At 41.8% G+C, this 22002-nt stretch overlaps 1 protein-coding gene across 5 annotated transcripts in view; it reads right to left on the reverse strand.

Moving 5' to 3' along the window:
* The window catches only part of Dnajc13 (DnaJ heat shock protein family (Hsp40) member C13), a 109532-nt gene that overhangs the window by 35186 nt on the left and 52344 nt on the right, over positions 1–22002 (reverse strand). For 4 of the 5 annotated variants that reach the window (XR_010053994.1, XM_063265807.1, XM_039081778.2 and 1 more), the window contains 13 exons: positions 20481–20563; positions 19027–19204; positions 14215–14318; positions 13975–14134; positions 12497–12559; positions 11915–12016; positions 10146–10250; positions 8771–8973; positions 7651–7735; positions 4143–4297; positions 3464–3509; positions 1081–1235; positions 206–407 (listed from right to left, as the gene is read on the reverse strand). Coding sequence is in view for 4 of the 5 variants with exons in the window: in XM_063265807.1 (XP_063121877.1) it covers positions 206–407; positions 1081–1235; positions 3464–3509; positions 4143–4297; positions 7651–7735; positions 8771–8973; positions 10146–10250; positions 11915–12016; positions 12497–12559; positions 13975–14134; positions 14215–14318; positions 19027–19204; positions 20481–20563 (1641 nt within the window). In the remaining variant the exon portion in view is untranslated. The remainder of the gene's footprint in view (positions 1–205; positions 408–1080; positions 1236–3463; positions 3510–4142; positions 4298–7650; positions 7736–8770; positions 8974–10145; positions 10251–11914; positions 12017–12496; positions 12560–13974; positions 14135–14214; positions 14319–19026; positions 19205–20480; positions 20564–22002) is intronic. The other variant, NM_001108776.3, reaches the window with a different exon arrangement.

Genomic DNA, 22002 nt, shown 5'->3' on the forward strand with positions numbered 1-22002 from the left:
ATCTGCCCCCCCAGCCCCCACAATGTGTCTGCCCCTCTCACGCTCTCCGAGACAAGAGTCTCCAGCGGGACCCTCCCAAGCAGGGGCAAACTGCAGGCTGCAGCACTGTATCTAAAGCCACTGTCCTTCTTATCACAGGAAGAAAACACATTCAGAAGGGTTGACAATTATTTTTGCAGTTTAAGAAGGAACAAACTGAACTTACTGGGTCTTTAATTGGCCAATCTGGAAAGCGGAGTGTATCACAAAGTTGTTTGAGGTAATAAATATTACAAAATAGTTCATTTTCTAGTTGTGGATAATTGATAACCGGGATGGGGCAATATTGATAAAGTGCTCTTGTATTGCTCTGCAGGCGAGGTGTGAAGTCAGCAAGATGGGCAGCAATCTTCTCGATCATGAGGCGCCTACAATCACAGAAGCTTCCACTCAGGCACTCGGAAGGATTATTTTACTTAACAAGAAACATGGGTAATCATGCAAGGAAATTACATAAATATTCAGAATCACTCAACTATAAAATGAAATTAATGCTGCTCAGAGCATTTCGCCATACTGCTGGTCTGAGAACTGAATGACTCGGAGAGGTGAGGGCTTCCAAAAGGCAGCCATCACCCTGGACCTAAAAATAGCCAGGTCTCCCGTGTACAGGTGAGGTGTATGCCATACTGTCATGCATTTCTGTGTCTTGCCTTTTTCTGTGTTTTCATAGGCTTCCCCCAAGGCAAGTCTTTCCTTGTAATTCAAGACATGCTTGCTAGAAAACATTGAATCAAAATTCCTGTGGGCATCTCTAGTTTGATCCATTCTATGAACGCAGGCAACATTTGTGGGGCACAGGCCTACTTCCAAGAACCCAAAAGCTGTGTCTTAATTGCACTGCCATTAGGATAACAGACCATACTTTTTACAGAAGCTCTATTAACAGTAATTATCAACTCCCATCAGCAACACTCCAGGCCTCGTTAAAGCCTATTAGTTGAACAGGAACCTGAAGGAACTGGTAAGAAGTCTCTTTGCAACTGGAAGGCAGGCCAGGTGACCAGCAACAAATGTGACACAACCACAGCCAGCACTTACCTCATCTCACTGCTCCAGATTGCTTCTGGAGTGTCAAATTCACCGAGGAAAATCTCAGAGAACTTCTCAGGTTCATAATTTTCTAGGTAGCAAACCATTGCTTCAGGAAGAATGTGTCCAAGTATACTTCTCTGAAAAATATCTTGTCCTTTACTCTTAAAAAGCAACAAAAATGGATAAATGTATTTAGAATAAAATTACCTTTAAAGACTTTGACAAGTGAATAATTCGAGCATTTCAAGAAAGGAGCACAAGGCCAAACATGGTGGGGCACACTTTAATCCCAGCACTTCCAGAACTGAGGAAGATAGATCTCTGTGAGTTCAAGGCCAGGCAGCCAGGGATGTAATAGAGAGCCCTTGTCTCAAAACTCACAAACAAACATACAAAAACAGTGCCCAACTAGAACCAACCACTTCTGTTCTCCAGGGAGTTGGAGGAACACAGTGAAATGTGACACCAAGGACAGTAGTAACAACCAGCTTTGCAGCAGCCTTCTCGGTCTCAGGGCTCACCTGCATCACCACACAGGAGTAAGGACGATGAGCCAACCTGTGGCCATGGATAACAGGGATGGACAACAAGGAAGAGCTACAGAGACATCCAGACAGCCATTATCTGCCTCATACTATCCCAACTGTTACACTTCCTATCCATACCTGCTGCTTTCAAAACCAAGTCTAGCCCCTTCTGAGAATTATTTAGGGGTGGGTAGGTGTGTGTGTGTGTGTGTGTGTGTGTGTGTGTGTGTGTGTGTGTGTGTGTGTGTCAGAGAACAACTTGCAGAAGAAGGCTCTTTCTTACCTTCCACCACATGGCCATGGAGACTCAGCTCAGCTCCCTTGTCTGGCAGCAAGCACCTTTACCTGCTCAGCCATCGCATGTCATTGGCCTGAAACTCAGATCCTAAGAGGCTGCTCTCAAACAATGTGCATGGAATTTAAGGGACATAAGTGGGTTCACTTTAACATAATTACAACCAACTGGATCAAGAAGTCTAAATCTGTCTCACAATTTAACATGCTTTATTTTAAAACTCTTTTTCTTAGGATGGTCCTAACGAACATAAATGCCTTTCTTCCCTCTATCTAGATTACATGTTCTCCTTCTACAGGATAGCACTAGAAATGGAAAGCAAGCATTTACCACTCGGTGTAGAAACGAATTCAAAGGAGAGCCTTTTCAGACTTTTTACTAACAATAATAAATTTACTGTTAAACTGCTGGGAAAAAATCTGCTGTTCTGCTTTCTAGAGTTCTGTTATTTGGTAATTCCTACATATAAAAAATATTGCTGTAATTTTTAAATATTTTCAAAATATTTAAGTGAATAATTTCTGAAATAATAGTTTTCAGGATCTTGGGAGACATCTACTAACGTTATGTGCTTCCTACACAAGCATGACGATTTTAATTTAGATGACCAGAACCCTTATCATAGTGGGCAGCATGAGCTGTGACCCCAGCACTGGGAATGGGGGGAGATGGCACAAAGACACGAGGACAGACAGATCCCTGGAGCTCACCGAGGAGCCAGCCCAGGCAAAACCTCAGTCTTCAGGTTCAGTGAGACGGCTTGTCTCAAAAACCGAGGTGGCTGGGCAACTCTGGTTGACCTCTGGCCTCCACACAGGTGCACAGGAGAGCACACACACAGGCACACACACAACTTTCATGCCCAGCTGTTTTGTTTTAAGATATTACCTATCTACTGATGCACAGAAGTAAAGGAGAAAGGATGCCCAAATGACCAATACTGTATTAAGTATCACTACGTCTCTCGATCACTAAAGACCATTCTGTTCTATCTATATTTCTATATTAGATATACTATTAAGTATCACTATTTCTATTCTTACTACTTAGTTTACCTTTTTCTGTCTGAAGTAAAAGGCTGCCACTATCTGTTTCTCTCCAATAGTGCCAGGCAAACTTGTTACTCTCAGGCCTTCAGTGGCTACTGCAGGCTATGCTATGAAGCCTTCATTGCTATCTAGTGTCTAACACTGAAGCAGTGCAATGCTCTTCAATAGCTAGCTTTGGGTAAACTCTAAAAATTAAATGCTCTAGTAAACATCTAGCACATGTGAAACACCTGCCAATCACTACATGGCAATGACGTCTCTCTGTAATGAATCTGAAGAAATGTCAAGTTTATGACTAAATCTTTATAAAAACCGCCAAAGGCAATCAGGGGTAATCCACAGTTGTGATTTCAGTCTAAGTATAAAAAGGTTAAGACTGCTTAAAATGAAAATAAGGTATACTGCAAAGAGTGTGAACAAATCACTAAACGTGGTGCCCGCTCTCTGCACTGATAACCAGGACCCACACACACCTAGTGAGAGCGAGACAGCGCCTCAGGGTCAGTCACTGTGCTTACCTCCTCAGACTTGAAAGCCTGTTTGGTGTGTGTATATTTCAAAAACCTAGAAAGAAAAATTGAGTATCTTTCAGATACAGAAACCGATTAAGTTTTAGTCTTAAGGTTTCTTTCTTTTTCTTTTTTTCTTTTTTTTTTTTTTTGTGGAGCTGAGGACCGAACCCAGGGCCTTGCAAGCGCTCTACCACTGAGCTAAATCCCCAACCCAGTCTTTAGGTTTCTAAAGACTGGACTATTATTAAATTTTAAAATGGTAAAAAATAGTTAAAAGGGCAACTTTTTGGAATCCATATCCCAATTTTTTGGGAATCCATGTTCCCAAATTAATATCTGATTAATGGAAGGCATAAAATGTGCCATAAAGATCTTGATGATCATCTTAAGATTACATAGTAATATAAAAATATTCATTTTAGACAGCAAAATATAAAACTCCATGTATAACATATAAATGTATTTATATTAAATATATACATATAGTAAAATAAATTTCAAATACTAGTTCTAATAAACTAGTGCAATTCTGAGTAATTTCCCACTTTTTCTTCTACTTTTCAAATTTTTAGATATTTTAATTAAGATAATGAATATAATGAAAAAGCAATGCTACAAAAATCCCTCTTGAGTGCACCCACATATAACTGAAGTAATTTAAGACAGGGTGTCTTCATAGTCTTACCGGGCAACAGGAAGCACGTTGGAACCTGTATACATCATGATGAAGAAGAACACTCCACTGAGATAGAGGCGAGGTAACTGTGGGTTATCTTGCATAATGTGATGTAACAAGATAGCAACCTTCTCAACAAGGATAGGGTCAAAGGTCAGCAGTAACTGAAAAAGCAAATAAAATGTTGTTTGGTAAGTTATGCTGAGGTTATCATTTCTTACACCCATGGGATTCAATAAACTTATACCAGACTGGAAACAGATTTGGAAAGGGCTCATTATACATTTACTGCAGATAGTAATGTAGTAAACTGTTGAGAACCGATCAAAATATGGTCAGGTAAAAGCCCGAATGTGTCCTAAGCTAGTTTTGTTATATTGTTACAAGCAAGGTTGCTTGTTTGAGAGTATTTCTCTTGTACATGTATGTGTTGTCTATATGTGTGTTTCTGTGCAGACACGGACACACACGTACACGCACGCACGCACACCCATGAGCATGTGTGTGTCTGTGTTACATTAGTGTCAAGTACGTGAAACTATGAAAACCTCTCTGAAGGACACTGGACTCGAGGAGAACAACAGAAATGATGAAGAGCAGGGCTAACGTGCAGCTCAGAGGCTGCCACTACCACAGTTCTGAAAGACAACGGCCACCTCAGGCCACTGACTACACACAGGCTCACAAAGATCTCAGCATAACGGCTCTAATGTGTGCTAAGCCATTTTAGTTTTACTTATTTACACAATAATGGTGAGATTTCAATTTTCAATAAATACTTGCTTCCAAAGAATCCCAAATTTGGAGTCAATTGCTACTAGTAAAACCGCAACCATCATATAATGTAGGGTTGTAAGCGTTGGCTCCACTGACAGGCAGATAGCTGAGGTGAGATGAGGACAGAGGGTAATGTAAGGACTGGCTCTTGGCGACAGACCAATAGTCTAGACTCAGTTGTGAGAGAGAATCTTTTAAGTTTCTCTCTTAAATTTCTCTTGCTTTATGTCATATCTGTTTAACAAGGCAGTCACATTGTTCTACTCTGTGATGGGGTTTAGGAAGGAATAATCAAGGGCAATTATACAGGATTTTCTCAAATGTTAAGGACAGATGTAGCTTGAGATTAGTATAGGGAAACAGCAAATCTTGAGTTTTGCCTTACATTATCAATCAACAACAGAGTATTTCAAGTTATCCTGCACCAGGAAGCCGAGGACATCCACTCACTGTGCACTATACCACTCACTGAATCCTTAAGCTGTGTTGTCATGGTCAATGCAGTGAGCATCCTACATGACACAGGGCCCTATGTAAGCAGGGCACAGTGCTTAGAAAACTTCCTAAGTTACCTGTGTTCCAGCAAGATAAAGTATTCCTACAGAGGAAAAAACTACAGGAAAAAGTACTTTTAAGAAATATTTTGAACCCAGTATAAAATAAACAGGCAGATATAACATCAGAAGATGCTAGGCTTAGCTGGGCATGGTGGCACACGCCTTAATCCCAGCACTCAGGAAGCAGAGGCAGGCAGAGCTCTGAGTTCAGGACAAGCCAGGTTTACATGGTGAGCTTCAGATGAGAACATTTCTTATGAGGGATGGGGGCTAAATTCACCACATTTTCCCTTTTTCTTCAGGTACCACAAAAAGTTTTGTTAATCAAAATAGATACCCTTCATTGACCAAGTTTCATTCTACACAGACAATGCTTAAACATTTTTCAACCATCTTGACCTCAAATCTAATGCTTCTTGCATTTACTTTTTACCTTTCAACATTGGAGCATGTTAGGGAGATGATTTTCTGGGTACTATATCTTCATGTTGACAGGGTCCAATGAACACAAACCCCTTTCTTTTGCCATTACCTCAGATACATACTCGCTTGATCTTCTGGGATTGACTGGTCATAGTTAAAAAACGTACAGTGCACTTTCACTTAGAAATCGGAACAGATGTCCACAGTATGAAGGCATATGTATGAACACACTCTGGTGCTTGAATACATGGCCTCCGTGGGCTCCTTAATCTGACTGCTTAGTCACCAGGGAGTAAAATTCTTTAACAGAATTAGATTAGGAGTGACTGTGCTGGAGGAAGTGTGTCACTAGGGGTGGGTTATAATGTTTCAAAGGCCCAGTTTCCTCTCCCTGATGGGATCAGGATGTAGCTCTCAGCTTAACTGTCCAGCACCAGCCTGCCTGCTGCCATGCTCCTGCCATGCTGATAATGGACGATACTTCTGAAACTGTAAGCCAGCCCCGATTTGATGGTCGCTTTTATAAGAGTTGCCTTGGTCACGGTGTCTCTCTACAGCAATAGAAAGGTAACTAAAACGTATGCTGACGCTTAAATAACAAAAGCTGGTCAAATAAATAAAAAAGGTGTTAACTACGTTTTCAAGTTCAGAAATCAGTGATTTCCATATAATGTAACGCATAAATGTAAGAACATATAAACTATCACTCTCAATGTAAAATGACAAAAATTATCACTACAAATAATAAGGTCTATTATTGCTAGTGGAAAATGAATGCATACTTCTAAGAATGGAGTAAGAAGTAGACAGGGAGTTCACTTAAAATCTCTAAAGCTGGGGGTTGGGGATTTAGCTCAGTGGTAGAGCGCTTGCCTAGCAACCGCAAGGCCCTGGGTTCGGTCCCCAGCTCTGAAAAAAAAAAAAGAAAAAGAAAAAAAAAAATCTCTAAAGCTTATGCTAGTCTTGGGTGTAGGTACTGTAAATTCCAGAAGATCAGCACAATGCAGAAAGAAGGGAAATCTTAGGATATTCTACATATCTAAGTCCTGAAGTGGTTACTCAAAAACAAAACAGAACATAGCACAAACAAACCAAAAAACCTTTCAGATAACAACAGTCAAACCCTTAGGAAAACCCCGGTGAGGTGTGCTGCACCCGTTAGAGAAATGACCACACCCTCGTCTGTAGCTGCTGTATCCATGCAGCTCCATGTCAATCTGCAGCACAGAGGAGAACAGCCTTGCAGTTCCCACAGTGATGTGACTCTGAAGAATAGATTCTAAATAAAACCCCTTTTGGATGAATCTGGAATCTGAAGATATCACATGTGTAGGTCCTGGATATGCAATCTTCCCCAGTATACCCTGATTAAACACCCAATTTAGCATGTAGAGCCATGGCTGTGGAGATGGCTCCCCAGTTAGGAACACGGACTGCTCTTGTAGGGGATCTGGATTTGGTTCCCAGCACCTACAATGCAGCTCACAACCAGGGGTCAAGCCCAATCCAGGGAACCTGATATGCTTTTCTGGCCTCCAGGGGTAGCATGGGCACGCATGGCACACAGACATATATGCAGGACAACACCCATACACACAAAAATAAACAAGACTGGACAAAGTGAATAAATAAAACAAATGCACCATGGAGCTCAGCTTTATGAAAACAGAATGGATTATAATGAAATAAAGACAAAAGCTACAGTACAATCCTGTGATTTTACAATACTGGTCTCGCTTGGTAGCACACGAGTGACCCACCTGGATGAGATGGGGAAGGCAGGTGCTATCTGACAGCAGTCTTTTCACTCTGGGTAAAGGGCGAATGATGGCATTGTCCTGATCCCTAGAAAATATTTTCTAGAGTCAACATTTAATGTATTTACTGGAAGTTGTATATTCAGAGCATATGGCATTCTACTAGGCATGAAGCAAGTTACCTTCCTCTTTTGTAAATGAAGACTAAGCTCTCATACAGCTGGGAACATGATTAGGTATTTGGTTTAAATCTACTGGCTGTTTAATATGACTTCATTTCCTTCCATAAGATTTCCTTGAAAAACAGTACCCTAGAAGAGCCAAAGACTCTTATTTATTATTTAATTGATTAACTTGGTGTTGTCTAGCACACTGTGTGGACAGTCCCCCAAAGGTCCCATCAAGCTTTGTCAAATACACTTAAACCTTAGTTCATGATGGTCAGTACTCTTCAAATACAGCTTTAACTAATGCACTACTATTTCTAAGTATTAACTGTATGGTTTTGAATCTAATCTGATTTTTAAAGATCTGTCGCTGAACAGAGTGTTATATGTATTTTCTAGTAATTTCTATCAGATAGCTTTACAATAGCATTAAAACAAAATGATGTGTGTACAAATATTTCATGAAGACTAAAATATTCTAGGTAAAGGTGACAAATGTGCTGGTTACAGGAAACTGATCCTCGTGTGCATGGTCCTGTGAGGTGAGCTCTGGGCTGATCATCACCCCATCCTCAGCAGCAGGCCTGGCTAGCCTGGCACATCAGGACCTGGCTCCCACCTCTGACTTGGACTACAAATAGCTGCTTCCCACCATTCCTACCCAACCCATATAAATATTGTGATTGTTACCACTGCTAGAGTTAACACAAATGGTGGAAGATTATTGGGTATCACCCAGAAAAGGTTGTTTTCAGTTTTTACCACATTGATATAACTTGCTGACTATTTCTTTATAACTGTTTCAAGGAAGCAGTATTACAAGTCACATAGGACACCTCTGTTAAGACCGCTATAGTAACCTGAGACATTACAGAGTACATATCCACACAATGGGGTGGAGGGGGTGAGGAAATCTAAGAGTCCCGTTAGTCATAAAAATATTAATGACACTGTACCTGCTCGGGAAATATCCACACATTGTGATCAACATGTTCAGTATTAAGGTAGCAAGGTCAGTTTCATTCAGAACGGCCTGCCCACTGGCTAACAGGCACCACTTAAGCTGAGGTATCGCCTGGAGCGGTCGCCATCCATCCATGCCTTGAGCCCAACATCTGGTTTTTGCATTCAACATTCCTTTGGCCCATAATTCTTGCATCTTAATTGATTGAAGGCATCATTATTACAAACACAATATCAAATGAAACATTTGCCAATGTTTTCTATATCGGTACGGTGCATAAAGAAAAACAATCGCTATGAGACAGCAATGTGCAGCACAGCAAATATCCTAGGGATACACAAGGTCTTGCAGTAGCTTTTCAGAAACCCACTTTTGACTAGTAATGTAAGAATAAGCACTCAATTGGTCAACAAAAGAGTACAAAGACCACTGGGAAATGCACAGTGGACAATAACCAACTTATGTAGGAGAAGGCTTGGCTCTCTTAAATCTGTTTTGGTCAAATCCTGACTGAGCTGAAGAGGGAGGGCAGGGTCAAACACTGGTGAAAGAGGACGCTCTTGCTTCCAGAATGATCGGATATTATTCTCTGAGCTTTCGTACATAGTAAAAGCCTGATCATACCATGGGAAGCCTGAAACTATGATGCTCAACATATTAAAGTTTTAGGGGAGGGAGCTGGGGCTTCAGTAAGCAGCTCAGATCAGAGTAAAACATCAGCACAGGCAGGATCAACACTTTCTGACCCTACCCCATACTGTTAAAAATCTATTTGGTACCAAACTTATTCAGTACCATATGTATATAATTGGGACAGTAATTTATTGAAAACTCAACACTGCTCCTGACAGTCCTGTGACAACTGCCTTACAAGATTCGACATATCATTCTGAACACAGACGTGCATCTCTAGAACCTTAAGTCACCAAATTCTGTAGGAGGAAACAGAGTTATACTGGTACTGAACATAGAAACCAGTTTAAAGACACTGCACTTCTTGGGGCTGGAGAGATGGCTCTGAAGATAAGAGGGACTCCTGCTCTGCCAGAGGACTCAGTTCCCAGCACTCACATTAGGTGGCTCATAAAAACATATCCCTCCAGTCTGGGTGTCTGATACCCATCACCTGCGTGTACGTGTGCTATGTATACACTGACATTTACAAACACTTACATATCCATGAATGAAAACAGTGTCTAAAGAAAACGCTGCACATCTGTAGGAATGCTAAATTAGAGGGCATAGAAGGCAAAACCTGCCAGATACGATGCTGTTCTTCTGGGTTGTTGGTATCTGTCAAGTCTGCAAGAGTCTTTTTCAAAGAGAACAACAGAGTAGAGATGACAAGAAGTTTGTACAGTACACACCTCATGAAATCCATACGGCCCACTCCTTTCTTTGTCTGCGTTGCCAAAATACCACTCCTTCTCACTCTCCCGCTTCATATCTGGGGAAGCCTCGATCACATTGCTCTGCGGTAGAGGAAAGTTCAGTTATCTCTGAGGCAGATGCCATAAAACAACCTACTCAGCACCAAATTTTGGCCTCAACTTTTTCTTTTAAATTCCTTCAGAAATAGGATCAAATGCCCAAGGAACAGCCCAAGATATTTTTTTTTAATAAACAAACAAATTCCTAAATTCACTCATCTATCTAAATTTAAGGATACCTATCTTCCCTATGGCCATTAATAAATTCCCAAGGCACTAAAATTTCAGTAGCAAAGAATACTGTAAATAATTATATAATGAACAAATATGAACCTGAAACTATGATACCCAACATCTTAGAGTTTTGGGAAAGGGGAACAAACTGAGTTTCAGTAAGCAGCTAGGGTCGGAGTCAGAAGAGCAGCACAGGTTAAACCTTCCCACCCCCTCCCTACACTGCTCTCCGAGAGAACGCTGCCCCACACACTCAGGTGGAAGCCCCACACTCCAATGGAAGCATTTCCTAATCTAGTCCTGTGCAAGCAGTGGAGCCTCAGCCTGTCGTAGCTTTAGTCATTCATGGACACCCAACCGCTTACACATCCTCAAGTAAGGCGGAAGAGGGTAGTCGGTGTCTTACTCACCTCCAACCTCTAGCCACCCCCTTCCCTGTGACTGTAATACAAGCTGCCTATCTGGGTAGAGCACCGCCAACTACTTTCTTAGCTCAGAATGCTGCCAAATTCTAGAATCACAGACAGAACTAATTAAAATTAGAAAAACTACATTTTTAAAATAATTTTCTCTCAGCAACACTGATAATTCTTACAGTTTTTTAATATTTTGGGAGGTTAGAGTTTTTATATAAGTTTTGTGTACCATGGTCTCTAAATACCCCTGCAATGATCAGCTTTCAGAGTTAAAATGTAAATAAAACAAAATGGCTAAATAAACTGTAAATAAAGCAAAAATTAGCTTCTTGGCTCTAACTGGCTCTGAGCTTTCAGGTGACTGTGGCAATGTTCTTGGGCTCTCTGCTCCTCAGATTCTGTGCTGCAAAACAGAAACGTGATGGTGACCACCACACAGGGCCACTGAGGGGTTCAGAGTGTGACTGTATTCAGAACAGTACTTAGTATACTATAATGGGATTTAATAAGTGCTGTGATTTTATTAGTCATACCTGAACCCCAAAATGTCCCATTCTAAAATATTTAAAAGGCTTTTTTGTCATAAATATCTTGAACCAGAAAAATGTTCTAAATTATATTTAAAAACATAAAACATCAAATAGGCTAAAATATAGATCTCTTTTTAAATAAAGTACCAGAGAGAGCCTACTGGCTTTGTCCTATGTGTGGTTTGAATAATGCCCCCAGTGGCCTTAGGGCAAAACATATTCTTGATGTTTGTCAATGACGATGCTCCAGTAGGAATCCAATAAAATCAACTGAAAGGTCACATTGTATTAAAGCCAAGCCACTTTACCATAAAAGATATATGTTACCAAGTAACAAAACTGATTCTGGGGGTAGTGATTCCTTTTCTGGCATGCATTAATCTCCCAGTATTCACGCTACTGTAATTACTAGAGAAATGTTTTACTGGCTATGGACATAAACCCATTTGCAGATTTCTAAGAGACTAGTGATTCTAACACTGTATCCGAAGAACACAAAGCTCGAGAAGCTAGAGAGCGAACGTACTTGCAAGGGGACTGTGGCTCGGCTCACATGGAGATGTGCGAGAGTGAGCAGGTCCACGAGGATTCTAATGCCGTTGGAGTCCATGAGATCTTTAACGTTTTTCTGAAAGAGGAAAGCACATTGCATAATCTAAAGCCTTCTCTTCAATAGGTGCTGTAACCTATTGCATTCTCGTAAGAATTTCCACTTAAATGTGGTCTGAGTAAGCACTTCCCTCCCTCAATAAGACAGAGTGGCATGGTAAACCCTAGTCCTACAATTATCCTGCCCATTGGTAAACAGGTTGTCCAATAACCAGAAATAAATGGTACATTAAAAACTCTCTCATGTTCCAACTTATGTGGTTGCACACACAATGGGTAAGTTGGCCTGAGCCACACCTCCGGCACCTCCTGTCTGTTTCTGTAAATGGAAAGGACTAGGCTTCACTTAGCACCTGAACACCAGGACAGAACACACAGGAAAACTGGCAAACCATTCCCCCTATAAACTCAGTTTTCTCATCTAAAGAACCACCTCTGGGTTAGCAGTGCTTGGACACATGCCTTAGAAATGACAGTGTAGTTACAGAGAATACTGTACCTTATTAAGGATCAGCTTGTTCAGGAAGAGGATCAGTCTATCCCGTTCAAGTTTATCAGTGCACTAATGAAATAAATGACAACTTTGTCAACAACAGATAAGAGATCCAGAAACAGCTTCCCAAAATCAACTGATAGCTCCTACGAAATGTCAGCTCTGAAACACTAAAGAGACAATTATAGCTGTCTGCCTGTCAATTACTCCAATCTTAAGTGTTTTCTATTACATGAACTTTTGTAGCACTTATCTAATTTCCCAGAGGGGAAGATATTCGTAAGTCATTATAGAGGCTCCTATACCAGCTTTGAGGAGCCATGAAGTGAGACCCTTGGACGTGGCAAATGGTGTTCACTAAAATGAACATCAGTAAATAGGGAAAGGCGTGTGCTTAGAGCACAGTGTGCTGAGTCCTCCAGTTAGGATTCTGGACTGCACAATAGACAGAGTGGTGCAGGCTCTCATTCTAGCATTTGGAAGGCTGAAACAAGAAGATCCTAAGTTCAAAGCCAGCTAGACTAAGTTTGCAGCCAGCCAAGGCCACTGAGAAAGATCCTGATCACCAGACCCCTCCCAAACCAACGCACACACACACTAAAGAGAACAAAGAACTCAGTGGTGTGCTCGGGTTAGTGCTAGCGACAGGGTTTGCACCCTGGCTGTGCTGCTTGCCTCATGAATGCTACAGAAAGTGATGGCTCAGGGTTGACAACAATCATGGATGGCTATGCTGAAAACTGGTGAAATGGCTCTCTTCCACACAGTGTGTTAGCATTTAAATGGTTAAAATGGAAGAACATAAAGACTAATGCAAGAATGAAGGGCACGCTCTGCACCAAGTGCATCCCACTCAGTTCACCACACCCAGTGCTGAATAAAATAAAATATCAGCTAACATATTTCCTTTTTTTAAAAAAAGATTTACTTATTTATTTCATGTATGTGAGTACACTGTAGCTGTTCTCAGACACACCAGAAGAGGGCATTGGATCCCATTACAAATGGTTGTGAGCCACCATGTGGTTGCTGGGAATTGAACTCACGACCTCTGGAAGAGCAGTCAGTGCTCTTAACGGCTGAGTCATCTCTCCAGCCCAACATATTTCCTTTTTAAAATCACTGGTGTTCTAAGCAACTTCACTGTCTTCACATTTTGAAATTTAGTATGTCAGAAACATTTATGACTTTTTTCCAAAATGAAAACCCAAAGATTCAACTCTAGGAGTCACTATTTCTATTACACAGCGCTTACTCTCACCTATACTTCAAGTTGGCAAAGATGCTCAAAATCAAGGGCTGAGAAACAGATGAATAAACTTTGTAAAACTGTAACAACCCCTTTGTTACTGTCCTATGCCTCTACTTCAACTGAAATAACTGTAATAGATACTACAGAGAGACTCATGCAAAAGTCACTGTGACAATGCCATCTGCTTAGCTGTGATGCTCTCTACCAGCACCCCTCCCCCCAGCGTCCTTACCCTCTCTAACATCCCGATGATGTATCTCGTATCTGTGAAGGGCCCTATGTCTTCATGGCATCTGCCGTAAACGATGGCAAGGGCTTGTAAACACAAACACTTCATGTTAACTTTGGGAGTGAGCAGGAAGCGGTGGTAGAGCTCATTGAAGAATTCATACCTAGATTTAAAAAGAGATTCAGTAGAAACAACCAAGAAACAAACAGCGACAATAATCCATGGAGATACGAAGAGACTCACGATCTTTTTATTGATCCGCTTTCTTCATTCTCATCCTCCTCCAACAACAATCTCAAGTAATAGTCTCCTATTTTGATTTCCTCTGCCAGGCACTCATATTTAACCTTATTAACAAATACAAACCCCAGTTAGATTATAACACATTTTCCTATTCACGGTTTAACATTTGTTTTCTTTCTTTTTGATATTTCAAGACAGGGTTTCTTTGTGTAACCCTGGCTGTTTTGGAACTCGCTTGCTCTGTAGACCAGAGCTGGTCTTGAACTCAAGAGATCCGTCTGTCTCTGCCTCCTAAGTGCTGCGATTAAAGGCGTGCATCACCATGCCTGGTTGGGTTTATCATTTAAAAACAAACACAACAGGTAAGTGTGTGTGTGTGTGTGTGTGTGTGTATCCAAGCACATGTAATGGCCAGAGGTCAACATTGGGTATAACCCTCTATAGGCCTCCACTTTATGGAATTTACCATCTTGTCTAGACCGGCTGTTCCTAGAGCTACAGGATCTGCCTGTTTCCACATGTCCCTGACCAACAATGGAGGTGCAGACCTGTGCTGCCATGCTTGCAATGCCCCCGCCCCCCTTATGTTTTTTTTTATATGTATGACTATTTTGCTAGCATGTACGTTTGTGTGCATGTGTGCAATGTTTTTGTAGGCCAGAAGGGGGCAATGAATCCCTTCAGACTGGAGGTACAGCTGGAAACAGCTATATGAGGTTCTAGGAACTAACCTCTGAAGACCAGCCAGTGCTATCGCACTAGTGACACAGTGAACATTTTCATGTGGGTGCTGGGAGTCTGAATGTCCATCCTCACGCCTGCATGGCAAGTGTTTACCACTGAGCCATCTCCCTGCCTCCATTACTCCTACACTGTGACATGCTATGCAAGGCCTCTCAGTTGTACACAACGGGACAGTCTTCCCTGCAGCCCTGCCTGCCTGCCTGCCTGCCTGCCTGCCTGCCTGCCTGCCTCACAAACGCTGCTTCAGCTCGTCCTTCACGCCTGGACAACATGTCAAAGCATGGTATCAACATGGTAAGCACATCTGACTGTCAGGGGAGGTGATATGTGAGGGAAAACCCCAGGATCAGACTCTGGAAGAGTACCAGGACCCTCACAACCTAGGCTGCTTATCACACAGAAAGAATTATGGATAGCTGTAAAAATTAATTCCCTGATCATATTATCAAAATTCTCTATACAAAGCCTAAAACAACTGCTTTAAAAAATGTACATTAGTATTTTATATCCACTTTCCTTTTCTTCAGCAGATTCTGAATATTCAATGTACTCAAATTTCTATTACTGAGCATCCATCTTGTGGAACCTCATACGGCTGTTTCCAGCTGTACCTCTAGTCTGAAGGGATTCACTGCCCACTTCTGGCCTACAAAGACACTGTACACATGTACACAGACATACATGCTGGCACTACTCTCTTCTGTACACTGGGGATTTAGAAGTTGTTAAAAAGAGTGCTGCTTGGGGGTTGGGGATTTAGCTCAGTGGTAGAGCACTTGCCTAGCAAGCGCAAGGCCCTGGGTTCGGTCCCCAGCTCCGAAAAAAAAAAAAAGAAAAAGGAAAAAAAAAAAAAAAGAGTGCTGCTTAGATGTAAGGCTGCTCTATAGGAGGAAACTTATGACTGGTACAGTGGTTCTAGCCAAGGATCACAGGTCCCACACATGAGTATCACACTGCCTTCTAAGTATACAATTCCAGGAACTGGAGGGGTAGCTCAGGGGTTAAGAACACACACGGTTCTTGCAGAGGACTGGGTTCAGTCCCCAGCACCTACATCAGGCAGTTTTTACTGCAGTCCCAGAGGCCTCTTCTGGCCTCTGTAGGCACATGCACATGGTGCACATAAACTCACATCAGCCTACACCTAAACACATAAAAATTTAAAATTAAATAAATCTCAAGCATGTATCTGTGTCCCCACAGATGAATGCAGCTCCTAGTCCTTATTGAAGAGAATTTGTGTAGCATATGGTAATTAACATAGACTCACTACTAGTCAAAGTGCAGAGAACAAGTATCTTTGGAATGTTCAGACCTAAAGGGAACATCTATATTACATTCTTCCCCCTTAAGGCTCTGGGGACATTGAAGAATAGGAAGCAGAAAGATTGTGAGAGCTGAAAGTTGAGGAGGAGCAGAATGGAACAGTGTCTTCTGGGTATAGAGGACCTGTGCAATCATGAACTCAACACAGCTGTGGCTGCCTTCATAAGACCAAGCCAGTCAACATTCAAGCATATGTCAAGGGGAACCCTATATCTGGCTGAAGAGCTACAGTTATGGTTGCTCAGAAGGGAACATCAGGTACTGTAGGGTGTGGCCCTTCGTAGGCTGACCAAGCTCCAGTGGATGGCCTCACACCCAAGCACATATGGGGCAGCACTAATTGGACTTCGCCAGTTACATGCTTTAATTCCAGCATTCAGGAGGCAGAGGCAGTCAGATGTCTGAGTTCGAGGCCACACCTGGTCTACAGAGTGAGTTCCAGGAGAGCCAGGATGGAAACTATAATTAGGAATGAAGTTGTGAGGGTCCATCTGGGAGTAGTTGGTGGTGGCAGTGGGGTATGAAGAGGTTTCAAATATATTGTGTGTGTGTGTGTGTGTGTGTGTGTGTGTGTGTGTGCATGAAGTTGTAAAGGAACAGAGAAGAATATATCTTAAGTAGTTCTGAAAACTGAACTCCATGTACATAATTTTGGGTGATAGTGAAGCAGGAAGTGGATAGGAAAGGGAACGCACAGAGCACATGTGTAAGTGTGAGGGACTGTGCTGTTACAGGACAGACAGGGAAGTCCTGTCAGATGATGGCATTGAGGAAAAGACCTGAAGGAGATGAGAAGACAAACTATGAGGCCTTTCAGGAAAAAAGATTTATTTTAGGCAGAGGCTAGCATTACATAGAGAGACTTTGGGTTAGGACCATGTGGTGTTTCCGGGAAGTTCATGTAAGTGGAAGCAAGAGTGAGGAGAAGCACGAGTTAGGATGAGAGCAAAGCACTCTGGTTGGAGGGCACGCAGGTGAGTCACTTCAAGAACGCAGGTTAATAGTACACAGGTGACAAGCCCCAGGCACACCAAGGCCTGAGCAATTATACAGTCCACTCACACCTGTGTTTTGCTGCAAGCTGGGAATTGAACCTAGGGCCTCACACATGCCAGGCCAGCACTTCAGCACTGAGCTCTATCTCCAGCACTCTGATGACCCTGTCTCTGTGTACAGGGGTCAGGTTACAGAGTACAGGGGTGAAGGTGAGGGCAGTGATGCTCATACAGCCCAATGGATGGTGGAGCGCTAGATAACTCTGAAGGTCAGACAATAAGACTTGCTAAGATCACAAGACGACAAGACAAGCAGGAAGAACAATAGCATAACTCTGGAGAAACTCAACTTAAGGATGAAGTCATCTAGGAAAGAAAGCCGAAGCTGAAGACAAAAATCTGACGAGCTTTTGGCAAATGGGGGGTGGGAGGAAAACACAAGAGCAACAAAAATCACGAGATGATGAATCAAGGCAATGAATATGAATAAAAAGGACCAAGAACTAATCCCTCAGGGGTGCTGGCTAGTTTTATGTAACTTGATGTAAGCTGAAGTCATCTGAGAGGAGGGATCCTTGAGAAAATGCCTCCATAAGTTGGGGCTGTAGGTAAGTCTCTAGGGCATTTTATCAACTAGTGATTGTCTGGGGGAAGGCCAGCCCATTGCAGGTGGTCCCATTACTTGGCTGGTGGTTATGGGTTCTATAGGAAAGCAGGCTGAGCAAGCCTTGAGGAACAAGAAGCCAGTAAGCAGCACCCCTCCATGGTCTTTGCATGAACTCCTGACTCCAGGTTCTAGCCCTCAGTTCCTGTCCTGACTTCCTTCCATGGTGGACTACAAAGGGAAGTGTAAGCCAGATCACCCTTTCCTCCCCAGTGTGCTTTTGGTTATGGTGTTTCATTATAGCAACTGGACTTCTAAGACACCAGGCCAGCCTGTGGTCACACAGAAGAGGAGAGAGGATTAGAGAAAATTGAAAAGAATCGACAGTAAAGGAAACTCAGGAGACTGCAAGTGCCTCAAACTGAAGTATAGAAAAAATTTCCAGGAGAGGATGAGTACATTTAAATTACATACTTTAGAAGCAGGGTTAAAGATCAAAGACAGCAGGATTGTGTGTATAATCAATGAATCTGTTACTCGGGTTTCAATTACATACAATCATGCGTCCCTTAGCAATGAGGATATCCTCTGAGAAGTATGGTGCTGGGTTACTCTGCTTTGTTGCAAACAGCCCTGAGCATGCTTAATACCAAACAAGATGGCTCTCATGTTATGGGTCAGTATCATGTTCCATGAATAAGTAAAAGAACATGCGGCACACGACTGCACACGCACACAGGTCCTACTCATACACCTAACACTCAAACACAAGGTTACCTACCATGTATGTTTTCTACTCTTCACATCAATTATTTTAACAAAGCAGCAACCAGAGGCAAATCATAATTTGAACATCTACATTCCAGTAAAGAACAAATCTAAACTCCCAGGTATGGGGGAAACATGCCAAATGATCTGAAAGCACACGTCAAAGTTATTCAAACTCATGAAGGATCCTTAGGTGTAATGTTGAATAACATTTTTTGACTTTTTTGTCTCAAAGATTAAAATTCCTCAATATTTTCTGGTATATTACATTGGGAAAGATAACGACATGGCTATATAGATATTTTAAAATGTCCTTTGGAAGACAGCACATGCTTTCACTCTTTTGGGTTATATGGTATGAAGACAAAGCTGTACCTCAAACTCATGGTGGTTCCAGGAGATGACACTGGCGCTGCCCAGCTCCCTATCGATGTTAAATGTCCTCATCTCAGACTCAAGGGTATCTTTCAGCTCTTCTCGTGTTTTAAAATTCCAAATAAGGTTCGATCTAGCATGGTCTTGACTAAACCTAAACACACATGCAATCAGGAAACTGTAGGAAACAAGCATTTCTCAAATCTACCAACAGCCTGTACTGCATCTTATTTATAACAAGCAAGAAAAGCACAAGATTATTAAACCTTGCCAAGAAAAAATAAAATCTGTATTAAGCAAGCAGAATAAAACTTTATAATAAACACACAATCACTATAAAATTCTTTTATTTTGGAAGTTTTCAATAAAAATGGTGAGAAACTGAACTTAAAGATTACATACAGTTGTATGAAATTTAAACATGGATAGTTCAATTTAAGTTATCTGTAGCTAACAAAAATTCAAATTAGAAAACAATATTGCCAATATCCAACTTCGAGCTGTGTGGGATGACAACCTGTGTGGCACTTCCAGATGACCAAGGGCTCTGCAGAACTGCTGGAGATGGCGTTAGAGCGAATGTGGACAAAATCTAAACCCGGGTGGGGACTTTACACCTGCTATTCACCAGTCAGCAGCCCCTTAGCAAGCGTCACGTCAGGGCTTCATGTTTTCAAGGAATAAGAACCAAAGCATCCACTCGAGGATGTCCTACAGTTTACACAGTTGAAGATGCATGTAGTGTGGGTGCTTTCACACTACGTCACCTCAGACCGATGGACACTCTGTCACCCTGGAGAACTTTCACAAAGCATGCACTTGTCTCCCTGACTGTGCTTCTCTGGGTCAGTGTTCGGAAGGCTGCAGAGTATCTGAGGGTACTGGTACCCGTTGTTTCTCACAAATCTTCTTGGGCTTTAGCATTCACCTCTTTTTTTTTTTTTTAACTTTTTGTTGATTCTTTGTGAATTTTATATCATGCACTCCAAACCCACTTATTTCCCTGTCCCTTGCCTTTGTAACACCCCCCCCCACAAAGAAAAAAAGAAAAATGAAAAAAATAAAAAAACCCTTGCAATGGGAGCTGCAGTGTGTCAGTGTGTCACACAGCACTCCTTTTGTACACACATCTTTCCATGCAGATGTCCACTGCCATGAGCTACTGGTCTGGTTTAGGCCTCTGTCACCCACCTCGTCAAGACCCCATTTCTAAGAGCTGAAGGCAGGTGTGCGGCTAACTCTACGCCACAGGAAACATCTTGTGCAGCCGTCTCTAAGCCTTGATACAATTCTCAGGATAACAACTCAGATGGCTGACTGCCTTCACTTTAGGAGCGTGTCAATGGAACCCATCTTGACAGAGTAAGAGTAATCCCAGCCTGAGACAATCCATCCTGGTTCCTCCAGCATCAACAGCCAGCTTACCAAGGCTGGAGGAGAGGCCTCAAGCTTACCTGTAATAGAAGAGATCCCAGTTCGCTTCTATTTTTATTCTCTGTCTTCTCTTTCGAAGAACTACTGGCTTTTGATTTATGTTCTGGAAAAGAAAACAAATATACTACATAGCAGTCTCCACGGCCACCAAACAGAGTCCTCAGAGCTGGCAGCAGGACATTACCCTACCACGTGAGGAGCATCAATCTCATCAGATTCACAGAAACTAGCTTAGCAAAACAGTCCACCACATTAATCATAGCAATCGTTTGCTAGCATTGGTTCTTATAGATGCTCAAATATCATCATATAACCAAAAATTACTGTTTCAACGCCAAGGCTTGAAATCTTTAAAGTGATCACCAGTAAAATTTACAAGTCAAAAACTGACTTGCTTCAAATATTTACATGCAACTAATAAAAATTCGTGAAATATGTAACAAGTGTAAAAAATTTCTGTTATTACACCACTGCCAAAGCCAAGAGGCACAAGTGCACTGAAGCGGCCAACAGGGAAGGAAGCAGCGTTACATCCAGGCAATGTAAAGTCCGGCGGAAACACCAAAGCAAGTCAAGACAACACCACACGCCAGTTCAGCACACTTCACACACGTAAAGGGCTTAACTCACCATGTGGTTTTTGTCCTGAATTTAATTGTAAAAAGAAAAAAAAATTAAGATGAAAATATAAAAAGGAGACTATGAACCTAAATCTGGCAAGCTGTATCTATTACAAATTCCACAAGACCGTCACCGATATAACTCATCTTCACTCTGCAGCAGAAGAGCCAGCTGCGTTTCTAAGCTTACAAGTCCAATGTTAGACGGTTGTAGACCCTTAGAGCGCAGGGCCCTGACCCAGAGGTAGGTACTTATGTAAGATTTGCAATTGGAAGGGGAGATGATCTCCAACAATCCTTAAAGGCTGTTGTGGCCCTGGGCACTTGCTCTAAGTATAACCATACATATTCAGACATGAAAACCCTAATGCTCAGTGTATCAAGGCCAGAGCACTGAGTGGCTTCAATTAACAATGTGGAAGTAGTGTGGCAAATCAGGTAGAGCCAGAAAATAGACTCATAGTATTAAATGAATAGAGGTAAGATGAAGGTTAATCTGTAACAAAATTCTATTTGAAATAAAATTTACTGGCTATGTATGGGAATGTTTACAAATTTTAACTCTATGCACCATCAGAAAAACTAACACAAACTGACTTACGTACAAAATAATTCAAAGTTTAGTGTTTACAATAAATCAATTCTTAAAACTTCTCATTAGAAATCAGAGGCATTTCCAGCAGGCATTGGTGGTGCTGGTCTGTAACTAGACTCTCAGGAGGCTCAGGTGGGAGCTGGAGAGCTAAATAGTAAGGCCCAGTAAGGGCCCAGCTTAAGAAGCAACAAACTAAAGAAACAAACACAGCACCGTTACTAAATTCACTCCCTTTCATGTAAATGGATAACAGTTTAGAATGATAATAATATAAATTTCATACTAGTAAAGAATAATACCTCTGGAGCTGGAGAGATGGCTCAGCGG

Source organism: Rattus norvegicus, chromosome 8 (genome assembly GCF_036323735.1).
Source record: "Rattus norvegicus strain BN/NHsdMcwi chromosome 8, GRCr8, whole genome shotgun sequence".
NCBI lineage: Eukaryota > Metazoa > Chordata > Mammalia > Rodentia > Muridae > Rattus > Rattus norvegicus.